The 14,017-nt window shown below is 41.1% G+C and overlaps 1 protein-coding gene and 1 long non-coding RNA gene across 4 annotated transcripts in view; one reads left to right on the top strand and one right to left on the bottom strand.

The window, feature by feature from the left end:
- Window positions 1-14,017, top strand: part of Kat6a (lysine acetyltransferase 6A) — an 81,174-nt gene that overhangs the window by 31,363 nt on the left and 35,794 nt on the right. For all 3 annotated transcript variants that reach the window (XM_039094586.2, XM_039094587.2, NM_001100570.3), the window contains 1 exon segment: window positions 8,682-8,790. In XM_039094586.2, the coding sequence (XP_038950514.1) occupies window positions 8,682-8,790 (109 nt within the window).
- On the bottom strand, window positions 5,874-13,256 carry LOC134482522 (uncharacterized). The gene is made up of 2 exons (XR_010058747.1): window positions 11,755-13,256; window positions 5,874-6,792 (listed from the first exon to the last, which is right to left on the bottom strand). It is a non-coding gene; the product is annotated as an uncharacterized LOC134482522 (long non-coding RNA).

The raw sequence follows: 14,017 nt of genomic DNA, 5'->3' as shown, positions 1-14,017 counted from the left end.
CATTACTACTTCATAACTAATTTTACTACTGTTAGGAGTTGTAATATAAATATCTGTGTTTTCTGATGGCTTTAGGTGACCCTGGTGAAAGGGTCATTTGACCCCCAAAGGGGTGTGACCCCCAGGTTGAGAACTATTGCCGTATGAGACTGTATTGCCGTGGATGGCAGCATTTGTAAACATGATCACTCTAGTCCTGAGGGAAGCTGAGACCACACATGGTGGTTCTAGAGAGGGTCCAAGAGTAGGATGACACTTGTCAGAGCATAAGACAGACAGACAGACAGGAAGGAGCGTGTGTTCCTGCGTGTATGGTGACTAATAGAAGGGTGTCTGGCAGAGGAGAAAGAGCACATACGGAGTGTGATCCCAGCGTGATAAAGGAGAGTGGAGAGCGTGAGCAGGAACTGCGGCAGAACTCACACCTGATTCCATTGTTGTTGACGGTGAGTGAGTGCAGCCTCTCAGGAATTCTGCTTGGCAGTATGTACCTCAGATTTTAGACATGTGTATACTTTTTGGTTCATAGGAAGTCAGGCCTGTGGCATGATGATAATTACTCTTTGTAAATCATGCAAGATGGTGCTTCTCACTGGTTTGTTCAAGAGTTATTTTATACCTCAATCCTTCTGGGTTCAGTAAATAGAGTTATAGTTTTTTAAAAACGGCAATGAACAGGAAGGTCTGGTTGAGCATTTTGCTCCCCCTAAGCCATTAGGGATCTATGTGCTTGTATGTGTATCCTAGCACAGGTGCTTTTTCTTACATTCAAGGATGTTTGTTCATGTAGGTAATATCCAATGTGGTGTGTTCATACTAACTCTTAGAAAACCTCAATACATGTATGTAAGTAAATACCATACGTAGACATATGATAGTACATAGAAACTTTAATCACCATTGGAAAGTCAAAATAAGAGCAAATACTTGCCCAGAATTTAGAAATGTCAGCAAAAATGAGATTCGAAAAAATTATAGGACGTAAAGACACAAGGGTGTCAGTACATGTAAGACATTGCATGTGGTATTTTTTAAACATTGAGAGTTAGACATACAAAAGAAACTAAAGTAGGAGTGATCATAAAGGGAGTCATGTGGGACAGTCCTGTTGGTATCACTGACATTAAACAGCTCGCAGATAATCCTCAAACATGTGGGAAGAAGATAAGACTCTACAGCTTCTTAGCATTAAGTAAGTTCTGCAAACCAGCAAGATGGCTCAGCAGCTAAAGGAGCTTGCTGCCAAGCCTGGTAGCCTGAGTTGAGCCCCAAGGAGAGAGAGAAGCAACTCTCAAAGGCTGCTCTCTGACCTCCACATGCAAAAGATGGCACACGTGCACATGTATAGTAAGTAAATAATAAAACTTTAAGGAAATTAAATTTAGCAACATTTCTATTTTTTCATGTCATCTAATTAAGACATAGAAAGTTGGGGGACTGGGAAGAGAAAAGGGAGAAGGGGGCTATGATTGTGATATAAAGTGAAAAAATGAGTGAAAAAAAGAAATAGAAAATTAGTTTACTCGTTAAATGATTGCTTTCTTATCTAATTCTACACTAATCCACATATATATAGTAGAAGTGGAAACTGAAAGTGATCCTTATTAGCCTAATTATTAACTTTCTTTTGCCATTAATTTTACTATTGTACCTAATTGTAGGTACTATTGAATAAATAAGTGATAAAAATAGTTCAATTTAGTTACCCCTGATCACAGTTTGCCAAATTATAGAATCTAGGTGGAGAGACTTTGAGTAAGTAACTGATTATCCTGTTTGGAAATAAACATGGTTCTCTCACACTGTATTTTAATTTCAAGAAATGCCTATTTTACAAGGCATTAGAGTGATTAGAAGAATTAAACGTGTAACCATAAACTGTCAGAGGGATTTGAAAGGAGCTGAAATTATGAGAGGCAGTTTAGTAAGGGAAAAGGGATTGAGTGATCAGACTGAGATTGGAGACTAACCTGGCCACAGGAGAACATGTTGTTTTACAGTGCTCAGTTTCTCAACAAAGTGTAAACACTTTCAAATAGGTGTGGATTTTCTAAAGTGAAGGCTAGGAGCCAGTCCATTTTCCTCATAATGCTGGAAACAGTGAATTGTGCAGAGTCTCCTCAAAGTTCATCTACTTTTGGACTTTGATTATGTAACTGATAGGACGAATAGTATTTAATTGCTTTCTGATTATTTCCTGTGTACTTTGTCTTTATCTGCACAGCTGCTTCCTGTTGTCTTCTCAGATTATTGGTGCAGTAGAGCCCTTGCCAAGCAGTGGCCTTGGACACTTTCAGAATGTAGCGATTCTTGGTATCCTAGTGTTGGACCCATTTTTTAAGAAAGACTTATTTTTATTTTATACATGTGTACATGTGTGTTTGAACGCAGTGTGTATGTGGATGGCCATGGAGGCCAGAAGAGGGTGTTGGATCTCTTAGAGCTGGAGCCATAGGAGTTTGAGCTGCTTGTGTGGGTGCTGGGAACCAAACACAGATCCTCTGGAAGAGCAGCAGCAGCTCTCCTAACCACCACACCATGGCTCTAGCCCTCTAGTACCAATTCTTAAACATCACTTCATTTCCCTCATGATACCAGGCCTGAGAACAATCCAGTTTCCCAGCCGTCTATGCTGAGACCCAGCCTTTATCCTTTAAGTACTTACATGGAACAGAATGCTTTAGCAATAGGCCTTTTCTTTTTTTTTTTTTTTTTTTTTCTTTTCTATTTTTCGGAGCTGGGGACCGAACCCAGGGCCTTGGTGATTGCTAGGCAAGCGCTCTACCACTGAGCTAAATCCCCAACCCCAGCAATAGGCCTTTTCATCCATGCATCGCACCTGCTAAATTACATCCATCTGTAGGAAAATTAATTTGGAGTTATATTTACTTGTTTATTGGAGAAGGAAGGGTCAGACAAGCAGTGTCCTGAAAAACCACTGGGAGATTCAGTGAGGTAGGATCTAAGTTGTCGCTTTAGGGGAAGACTTGAGAGCAGTTTATGGTGGTTCACACAGAGTCCTCTGGGTAAGAAAAGCAGTGTAGAAGTGGATTTTACTGTGAAATGAGCAGTACCCAGTGCACAATTTTTAATTTTTAAGTTTGTCTTGCAATAAAGTTGTTAAGGTGAGTTATTTTTATGAAACTGGATAAAAAAAACCTCACTTTTTAAAAATGTGGGCATAGTAGTAAGTATGAAATAGTGAAATTTTAATTTCACTAAAAATTAATTGTTAATAGTTGATTTAAATAATTTTGATTTCTGTGGAACACTTGAGTTGCTTTTCTAAATTCAGTCAGTAGTCCACATACTAGATAGTGCAGGGAGAGAGTTTCATAGAAGCAGGTAACAATAGAGGGGTCAAGGTAAGCGCAGTTCATAGAATGCTCAGATCATCTGCTTTATGAGACCAACAGGTAAAACAGCTGGGGTTATTTTGTTATTGTGCTAAAATTTACATAGAAAAAAAATTTCCAGGTTTAGTCATTCTTATGTACACTACAGTAGCATTAGTACAGTCAGAGTGTTGTGAACCATATCACCATTGTCCATTCCTAAAACCGTCTGTCATCTTAGACCTTACATATTAACCTATATCCTACCACCTCTGTCCATAAGCTCAGGACTTTCTGATTTTTTGAATTGCCTTAGGTACCTACGATACGCCGTTTGATTGAGAGATGAGTTGTAGCATCAGTTAAGCTTCTCTCTCTCTCTCTCTCTCTCTCTCTCTCTCTTTCTTCCCCCCTCCCTTTCTCTTTTTCTTTTTTTCCTTTTCTTTCTTTCTTTTTCTTTTTTTGCGTGTCTTACAGACACTTTGTATTTGCGCCTGGGAGAACTATACACTCATCTCTTGTCTCATGTTCAGAGTGATTGGTCTTTGTTTATATGAATTAGGCACTTCTTGAATATACCTTTTTGTTTTGAAACTAGATCTTGCTGTGTATTCATTCAGATATTTTTATCTTAATTTTCATTAGGCTTTACAAAGATAGTATTTCAAGTGATGGATTTGGAGATCTCAAAATGTTCCTTATGTAAGATAAAATAAAGTTTGTATCTAGAAGTTATTTCATGATGTAAATTTTAATTAGCTGAAGCCACTGGGCTAACTTTTTACTATGAGTGTTTTTCAAAGATGGTTTTAAAAGTTCACAGTTGTTCAATACTGCCATCTGGTGACCATTGAGGGTGTCTCAGCATGGCTTAAACTTGGTTTACAGCCCCATAATGTCATACAACTGAAAGTAGGGTTTACAGGGAGGAAGGAAAAAACAGTAAAAGGTTTTTAATGTGCAACAGACAAGATCAGATGTGCAGTGAGCGAGGTGTTTGTGGCATGCTCACCTGTATCGCATTGTACAGTTCCACTGCATCCTTGGCTCTGAAGCTGCAACACTGGCATCATGTGCTGCCTGGGAGCTACCACTCCAGTACCAGTGGACGCTACCCAGAGGCTTCAGCCCAGATCCGGGCCGTTGTGTAGCATGAACCATACTGTTTTATCCCACAGTTGAAAAGTTTCTACTGCTATAGAAACACAGTGGTTTGGTTATAGAAAACAGTGACCTAGGATGCTTCACGTGTGAGTGTGACGTCAGTGCTGCTTTGGGTTATTACAGCTGCCCTGCTGTTCACACAGGAACGGTCCTTCTTTGGGTAGTGCTGTGTTAGAGTAGTTGGTTTTTAAACTTACTATCTTTAAATGTTTAAAAATTTAAATTTAAGTTGCTGACAAATTTCATAAAAAGTTATATGAATTTTGCCTTGAATTTAGGACAGAATTTCCAATAATTTCTAAAATGGCATTTTAATCTGAAGTGGAGACTTGTGCTAGATAGTTCGAAGCAGCTAAACCACATGCTTCACCTGAACTTGTAGGCTCCACTCTGGTTGCTGTGTCTAATGGGGTGTAAATATAATGGTAGGAATCCATTTAGTTCATTTAGATCACGGGGGCAGTCGGTACAAGGATTAGGTTTGGACAGGTCTATGAACATGGATAGTACAGCATATTGTCTGGTTCTCCACAGACCTTCAGAAGTTGCCGTTATGGATTACTAGTAGTGTTCAGTAGTCTCTTGATAAAAGAGAGCCAAAGTCTTGCTTATACAGTCTTCCTTGGAAAGGTGAAAACCTTTCTCCTGTTTGTCCTCTTTAAAATATTTTATTTGGTCTGAAACAATATGTGAGTATATTACACTGCTTATTTTCTTTTGTTTGTGTTCTTTTGTACATCCACATGCACCTCCCCCATTTCTCATATCAAATTTTATTTTCTGTGGTTTTAATTTTTTCAAAATAAAAACATTTTAAGTTAATATACAAAGTAATTAGTTTGAAATACATTTTTCTTTTGTAAGTGTATGCAGTTTTATTCCATGTATGTCTGCACACCATGTTCATCCCTGATCTCCACAGAAGCCAGTAGAAAGCATCAGATCTCTGGGACTGGAGTTACAGTCAGTTTTGAGCTGCTGCATGAGGGCTGGGAATTGAACCCATGTCCAGAGCAGCCAGTGCTTTTACCCACTGAGCCAGTTTTAGCCCCATATTACATTCTTCCTTCCTCCCTTCCCTTGCTCTTCTCCCCATTCCATGCCTTCCTCTTACTGATCTCTTTCCTCTCTCGAGTCTCCTCCTGTTCTCATGTTTCATGTATTCCTCCCTCCCTCTCAAGAACCCAGGGTAGGTCTAGTCATACGTATACGTCATTGGTTTTCATGTAGCAAGTAACAAGGCAGCCAGTTTGTCTGGCTGCAGATTTGGATGACCTCTGTAAAGATGGCTTGGGATGAACAAAGCCCAGTGCTAGTTGTTAAAAGGATTATTAACAGCAGTGCCACTACCAGGAGCACACAGGGCACACCAGACACTTTTCAGGGAGTTAGGTCTGATTTGAACCGCAGCACCATTTTTATTTTCACTTGAAACTTTACACTCTGGATTCTAGGTGAGGCAGATCATTTTAAAATACATTTGCTTAAATTTTAAAACATTTTATTCATTGGAAGATTACTTATATGGGTGGTCAGAGCCAAACTCTGGTTCTTGTAGTTATAAAGTTAACTACTCCATTCTCCAGTTTGATAGGCAGTGTTTTTGTTATGTGCTTCTTGGCTCTAGCCGTCTTACTTCTGCACCATTTCTATCACTTACTGCTTTCTTATGTTGTAGAACATTTTATCTAGCCAACCCTTGGCCCACTTTTAGCAGGTGATCCTATTTCTCATTTTCCAGAAATAAAGTGATAAGAAATGGCGTCCTCAACTTTTCCCTATTTTTGCTCTTCCTCTGGGGGTGGGGGGTGTCGCTGTTCTATTCTGGCTAAAACCAGTCTTTATCCATGCTTTAAAAGTCACCCTTTTCTCTAAGCCTTTGGTATGAAATCGTTCTGTGTTGGCGTTGTTCATTACTGTTGGCTGTTGTGTACTAGGAGCTGTGGTGGCTTGAAGTGAAGTGTCTTTAGAGTTACCAAGCACAGTGGGGGCAGCTCCAGGCCCTGCCCCACAGTGCACTCCTACTTGCTTCTGTTCTTGCTTGCTTCCTGAGTGTTTGACTGTTTTTGTTCACTCTTCCACATTTAAATAGGTTTATGTTTCATACCTGAAGTACTTAGCATGTCTTGGAACCATATGGTATTTTTTAGCAGCTTCGTTCCGCTTTCTGTTCCTTTCACAACAGTGTTCATGTCTGACTGTAGTTTTTCCAGTGTCGCTGACAAGAACTGTGTTGAGGTCTTTAGGTGCAGTTTTTTCTTTCCAGTTGCTGTTATGCACTGTGCCAGGATGGCTGTCGTTGGGAAGAAAGGAAGCAAGTGCATTAGAAATGACTGCTGGGGTATAATGTTCTTGTGACGTGGACGGTGGGTCTGTGGGCATTGACTCAAGCACATGTACAGTGTATTTTTCCTCCCAGTAAAAGTGCACTGTATTTTTCTAGTATGCTTTTTTTTTCTCCCCCTCCTCCCCTCTAGTATGTTTTTTTTTTTTTTTTTTTTTTTTTGGGTTCTTTTTTTCGGAGCTGGGGACCGAACCCAGGGCCTTGCGCTTCCTAGGTAAGCACTCTACCACTGAGCTAAATCCCCAGCCCCGTATGTTTTGATTGGAAAGTTAACATTTAAATTTAAATCAATGAATAAATATTGATTAGATGTGTGGTAGCCCTGTATTTCCTGAAGTACTTGTGGCAATCTGGATATTAGTGTTCAGGATTTAGGAGAGAGGATAGGCTGAGAGGATAGGCCGAGAATGGCTTTAATGACACGAACAAGCAGATGACAGCAGAAGGTATCCAGTGACATGGAGTGGATAGAAGTGGATAGAAGCTTGAGGGATGAAGATACGATGTCAGAGGGGAGGAACTACTAACTGAGCCACACGCCCAGCTTCACCTGGCTCCGTACTTCTTACTGATTCTTTTCTTTTGCCTGAAGAATAAAGGTTTGGGAAGTGGCTTAGAGGTAAAATGCTTGCCAGGCAAGCATAAATATGTCACATCCTCAGCACCTGCATAAAGGCTTCTACAGTGAGATAGGAAATGGAGACAGAATACCCATAAGTTCATGGATTAAGTAGCCTGGTGAATGCAGGAGCAAACGAGACCCTGTCTGAGCAGGTTAAAAGGCAAGGACCAAAAAATACCTGATGTTTTTCTGTCGCCTACAAGCATGCAGTGGTACACACCTGACACCACACACAAACTCATACACAGCGATTGAACGATTCTCTTCAACCATACATTTCTTTTATCCCTTTTAAGGATAAAAAAAATTGATAAATAACAATTGAAAATCTCAGACTGGAGAGATGGCCTAGTTGAAAGTATCCTGCTCTTGCAGAGGACTCAGGTTCAGTGCTTAGGGACCACATGGCTCACAGCCATTTGTAACTTCAGTTCTAGAGGACCCGACAGCTTCTTCTGGTCATGTACGTATGCACATACATGTAGGTAAAACAATCATATACACTAAAAAAATCTTTAAAAAACTTCCAAGTGGAAAGTAATATATACATACTGTTGACATTAAAAGACCAATTTCTTCAGCTTTCACGAATGATCCACCCCTTTTCTGTTTTGTTTTGTTTTTCTTTCCCTTACACAAAATCCATGCACTTAAACTCTGGCTGTAGCAGCCCGTTCATAGAGCCCTTCTCTCAATACTGCCTGGGTTGCCTTTCCCTCCATCACGAGTAGGGCTGGGGGAAAGCACTTTGGAGAGAAGCTTAGACACTTGTATTTGCTTTGTATGCCCTTGTCCTTTGACCAGCTGACTAAGTGTACTAAGTGCCCATAACAGGAGTGTAAGGAGTGCTGATCTTGTCCTCCTCCAGATCACCACCAGAGTTTCTCTTTTAGTGCCAGGACTGCATAGAATAATAGTTTATCGTCTGTTTCTTAGTGTGCTTAGTGCTCCGCCCTACATTATGCTTGTGCATATGTTTCCCAGAGCACATGCATCCCAGATATGGTAAGATCCCAGATACATTTTTTTTTTTTTTTTGTGCTTACACTTGGGCAAAAGCAAGCTTTATGGAAACTTACTAAGTAGGAATTTTACAAAGAATGATATAATTGTTTCATAGTTATATAAATTTAGACTAGAATGTAAAGTTAACTTTAATTTTATGCTCATACTAAAAAAAGTACTAGTAGTGGAATCAATTTTGTTTTCTCTGCAGCCGGTTGCTGAACCAATCCCCATCTGTAGTTTCTGTCTTGGTACAAAAGAACAAAACCGGGAAAAGAAGCCTGAGGACCTCATCTCCTGCGCAGACTGTGGCAATAGCGGTAAGTGGCTTCCTGTTTTCCTCTTATACATCTGCCAGCCAAGGAGAAGGCTGCTTAAATAAGGCAGTATTCATGGTAGCACAAGCATGTGCTAACCCAGTCCTGGCTTTCAGTAACAGTCGAGCCTTCACCCTGCAGAGCCTTCACCCTGCAGAGCCTTCACCCTGCAGAGCCTTCACCCTGCAGAGCCTTCACCCTGCCGAGCCTTCACCCTGCAGAGCCTTCACACTGCAGAGCCTTCACACTGCAGAGGGCTCAAGTAGCTGGGATGTACTGTTGGTTGTGTTTCAAGTGTCCTGTAAATGTCTGTCAACTCTTTTCTTTTGCTTAGTTGGTTAAAGTTCATTATTGAGTACTTATTTAAGTCATAGCAGTCCGTTTAAAGTTTATTTTATCTTTCAATAAACACAATTCAGGCTGGTAAGAGAGCTTAGTCAGTAAAGTTTTTGATGTGCAAACTCGAAGACCTGATTCAACCTCTGGAACAGCATAGAAAGTCCAGGGCGCTAATGTGCATCTGTAATCTTAGCACTGCTGGGTGGGGGCAGGGAGATCCCCGGGGCTCCAGGCCAGTGAGACCCTGACTCAGAAAAAGGTGGATGGTTCCTCAGGAACTGTAGCCAAGGGAGACAGCTTCCCTCATGCACGTTTGCCTGTACACTCAGGTGTGCACACATATACAGCGTAAGTACTTTTCATTCTTGATTTGTCTCAGGCTTGATGCGTAGGACCAGAAAGATAAAGACTTGTTTTTCCAGATTGTCACATTGGGATATTGTTGACACTGAGGTTTTTGAGCCTATGAAATCCTGGGCCTAGAGAAAGATTTTTTAGAATCATCTAACTTGCTGGTTCTACAGATAGTCTTACTGTATATTTAAGAATGCACAAGACTTTACAGGAGGTTTTAATAAATCGATATCTTTAATGATTGCTTTCATTTTTAGTGCTTTTTAAGAGTAACATTCAGGACTTGGGCCAGAAAACAGAGGGCAAATGTGATGTTGGAATTAGTATTTGTGAGATAGCTGGAAGGGCTGGTAAGTTAGGCTTTGGAGCCGAAGGCTCCTGCAGAAGTGACAGCCAAACTGTGGGGCTGCCCTCCCTTTCTCCACTGTTACAGAGTAGGGAGTTGGAGATGGGAGGACTTCATGGAGCTTACAGGTTCTGGGTCCTGAGATGCTAACACGACCATCTTCACTACCTAGTGCACAGCAGGCCGCGGCCGTCTTCATGACTTCGCTCATGTTAGGAAACAGTGCTAGGCAGGGGGAAGATGACCTTTGTCATCTCATTTCTGCCTCATAGATTCCCAGAGCATGCCCAGTGCATCTCACTCTAGAGTGTAGGTGGAAAGGTGTCTAAGTGAACTTTTAGCTTTGCAGTCCCTGCTCCTCACTCTACCAGTGGGACCCAGGGCTTTACCCATATCAGGCAGGTACCTTACTAACCAAGTGAGCTACATTCCCAGCTCATGCCTTTGTGTTCATGGAAGCCTTAGAAGGAGATGGGAATACATCTCGAGTGCTAAGAGAGCACATGTAGTACAATATAATATGCAAAAACGAGTTCTGGGTAGGTTTCCTAGTGACTAGATAAGTATGGCAGCATGCTGTACAGTGCAGTGAGACCCTCACTGCTTTATAATGGAGCCCTTCTCAAAAATTAATTTTATGAATTAGGAAAGAGAGCATAAAGTTAATTGTTTTTCCAGTACTTAGTGTCAAGATTTTTTCACTTTTGGTAGTGGATAAATACATAAGAATATTTGATAGTAAAAGTGTAAAATCCATCTTGAAGTTCCTATTATAACTGTATAGAAATGTTAATTGAGATGTATATAGACTTTGGGTTTGGTCAGTTTGAGGATGTTTTTTTTTTTTTTTAATTTGCTAGGGTTTTAATTTAAAAGTTTCTAAAAATAACAGCTTGTCTATTGCTACAGAAATAAATTAATCTAAGACTGTGCAGCTTATATTGATGACAGACATTTCAGTTTTACACTGTTTCTGTGCTTTGGGAATTCAGAAGTAGCTTATCTGGGCAGTTTGACTCGATATCTTGTGGGGACATACTTAAGATTTTAATTGGTGCTTCAGACACCCAAGGCTTCCATGATGGTTCTTCACCTGACTGGCAGATTAAAGTTGATGCCTGGTGACAAGAAGCCTCAGGGTTTTGTCATGTGGACCTATAGATAAGGCTGTGTGGCTTTCCACACCATATGCTTATCAGTTCTCTAAGCATATATCTAAGTATATAAAAAACAAGAGTCTTGAATTAGAAGTCATATTGTCATCTCAACAACATTGTATTGGTTATACAGATCAACTGTACTCAGTATGAGAACAAATCTACATAGGGGGAGGGAGCTTGGAGACTGACTATCCTGGAGGGCAGGGGAAGACATCATGGACACAGCAGATATGTACATTAACAATCTCTAAACTATTTTAACACATGTATAACCTAAAATAAAAAGAGCAAGAATAGTTTGCGGAAAATAATTACATTAAATATGGGAGAGGTCCAAACTCCTTGTGAGTAAAAAGAAATAGTTTTACACTTCTAAGCATAAAAGTCTGTGGACAGGCAGCTTATGCAAGAACGACTAAAAAGAGCACCACTGTAGAACAACAGGAAAGCACGCTAAACAGTAGGGAGACGGAAAATGCACGCTATGAGTGAAATACAAGGGAGTGTGTGCACTTTCTTAGTGGCTCTGGATGTGAGAGACGCCAGGGCTTTTAGAAGAGTTTGCCTGTACATTTCAACCAGTCAGACTGAAAATGTCTACTTTACCAGTCTTACTTTCAGGAGGTGTTTTTTTTCCTCTGATGCTCATTTAAAATAAGAAAACACTATAACCAGGATGTCTTCCTTAGGGTTTCTCTTGCTGGGATGAAGTGTTATGCACAAACAAGCTGGGGAGGGAAGGGTTCATCTTACTCAGCTTACACTCACATCACAGTCCATCAGAAGGGAAGTCAGGGCAGGAGCTCAGGCAGAGGCCGTGGAAGAGCACTGCTTATGGCTTGCTCAGCCTGCTTTCTTCTAGCACCTAGGAACCAACTGCCCAGTGGTGGCATCGCTCACATCAGTCATTAATCCAGACAGTGTAGTTCATACTTGCCTACTAACCAGTCTGATAGAAGCAGTTTCCCAGTTAGGAATCTCTGCTAACCAGTCTGATAGAGGCAGTTTCCCAGTTAGGAATCTCTGCTAACCAGTCTGATAGAGGCAGTTTCCCAGTTAGGAATCCCTACTAACCAGTCTGATAGAGGCAGTTTCCCAGTTAGGGATCCCTGCTAACCAGTCTGATAGAGGCAGTTTCCCAGTTAGGAATCCCTACTAACCAGTCTGATAGAGGCAGTTTCCCAGTTAGGAATCCCTGCTAACCAGTCTGATAGAGGCAGTTTCCCAGTTAGGAATCTCTGCTAACCAGTCTGATAGAGGCAGTTTCCCAGTTAGGAATCCCTGCTAACCAGTCTGATAGAGGCAGTTTCCCAGTTAGGAATCTCTGCTAACCAGTCTGATAGAGGCAGTTTCCCAGTTAGGAATCTCTGCTAACCAGTCTGATAGAGGCAGTTTCCCAGTTAGGAATCTCTGCTAACCAGTCTGATAGAGGGAGTTTCCCAGTTAGGGATCCCTGCTAACCAGTCTGATAGAGGCAGTTTCCCAGTTAGGGATCCCTGCTAACCAGTCTGATAGAGGCAGTTTCCCAGTTAGGAATCTCTGCTAACCAGTCTGATAGAGGCAGTTTCCCAGTTAGGGATCCCTGCTAACCAGTCTGATAGAGGCAGTTTCCCAGTTAGGAATCCCTACTAACCAGTCTGATAGAGGCAGTTTCCCAGTTAGGAATCCCTGCTAACCAGTCTGATAGAGGCAGTTTCCCAGTTAGGGATCTCTGCTAACCAGTCTGATAGAGGCAGTTTCCCAGTTAGGGATCTCTGCTAAGATACATCTAGGATTGTTTCAAGTTGAAAAAACCGACCAGTGGGTATTAACAATAGGGAAATGGTCGTGGAGGTAATCTTTCTTTCATCACATCAGTAGCACAGAATCAGTCAGAAGAATAAGAATATGGAGGTTACTAGAGTTATTAAATAATGAAAACAAACAGACGGCATCATCTACGGCGGTGACTTTCAGCTAGTTTTGGGAGGATAGAACATGAAACTAGCTATAAGATGGTGTCTGGGCTCACTTTCTCTCCTGCTTGTCTTCAGTGTGCGTGTTTTGATGATGGACTTCCTGTCTCATAAAAGACACCTTTAAAACCAAAGTGGGGGACAAGATCCAACTAGCTCTCCTCTCACAAAAGAAGAAAGACAACTAAAGGAGTTATCTTAAGAACAAGACTTAATTGAGTCTGAAAACTGGAGAATCAAAGTGATAACTAACTTGTGGGAGAGGAGTCTCCCTTCCCTCTACCCCATCCCTCCAGCTGTTGTAAATTCAGATCCCAGCAAATACTGCTTAAACCATGAGCATGTAATTACCTAAATTTTGGTGTTTTTAGTCTATTTTTTTTTCCTTTTTCTTTTTTTTCGGAGCTGGGAACCGAACCCAGGGCCTTGCGCTTCCTAGGCAAGCACTCTACCACTGAGCTAAATCCCCAGCCCTTTAGTCTATGTTTTAAAATTATAAAACTAAACTGTTCCTATTAAAAAATGAGATCATAACCAGTGAAATGGGTCAGTGAGTAGAGGGACAATTACCAAACCAGGCAAGCCACGTATGATGCTTAAGACTCCAATGGCAGAAGGGGAGGACCAGCTCCTGCAAAGTGTCCTTGACTTCTGTGCGTGCATGTGTGTGCTCACACAGTGAATAAATAAGTATTATTATAATAATACGATTTGGATTGGCAAGACGGCTCAGCAGGTAAAGATGGGAGCCTGGGGACTCCTCAGATCCTTGCAGAGGTGGAGGGGAATCAACTCTACTAAATTGTCCTCTAACTGCTACTTGCCCACTGTGACATACATACGTGTCTACACTGACAAACAATTTTTAATATTTTTGAACAAGACACAAGAGTGGGCATAAATGTGAATTACAATCCTTTAGAGCATTTGCAGTTGTGTATTCTAGGGTATTACATACAAAATATGTGTAAATAGGTTTTTGTGTGCTCGGCTTATCTGTGGCTGGGGCATGTTTGTGTTCATAGAAACACCAGCACGTGTACAGACAGTACTTCGGTGCAGCTCAGTACAAGCTT

Source organism: Rattus norvegicus, chromosome 16 (assembly GCF_036323735.1).
Source record: "Rattus norvegicus strain BN/NHsdMcwi chromosome 16, GRCr8, whole genome shotgun sequence".
NCBI lineage: Eukaryota > Metazoa > Chordata > Mammalia > Rodentia > Muridae > Rattus > Rattus norvegicus.
This window is presented reverse-complemented; position numbering and strand designations above follow the sequence as displayed.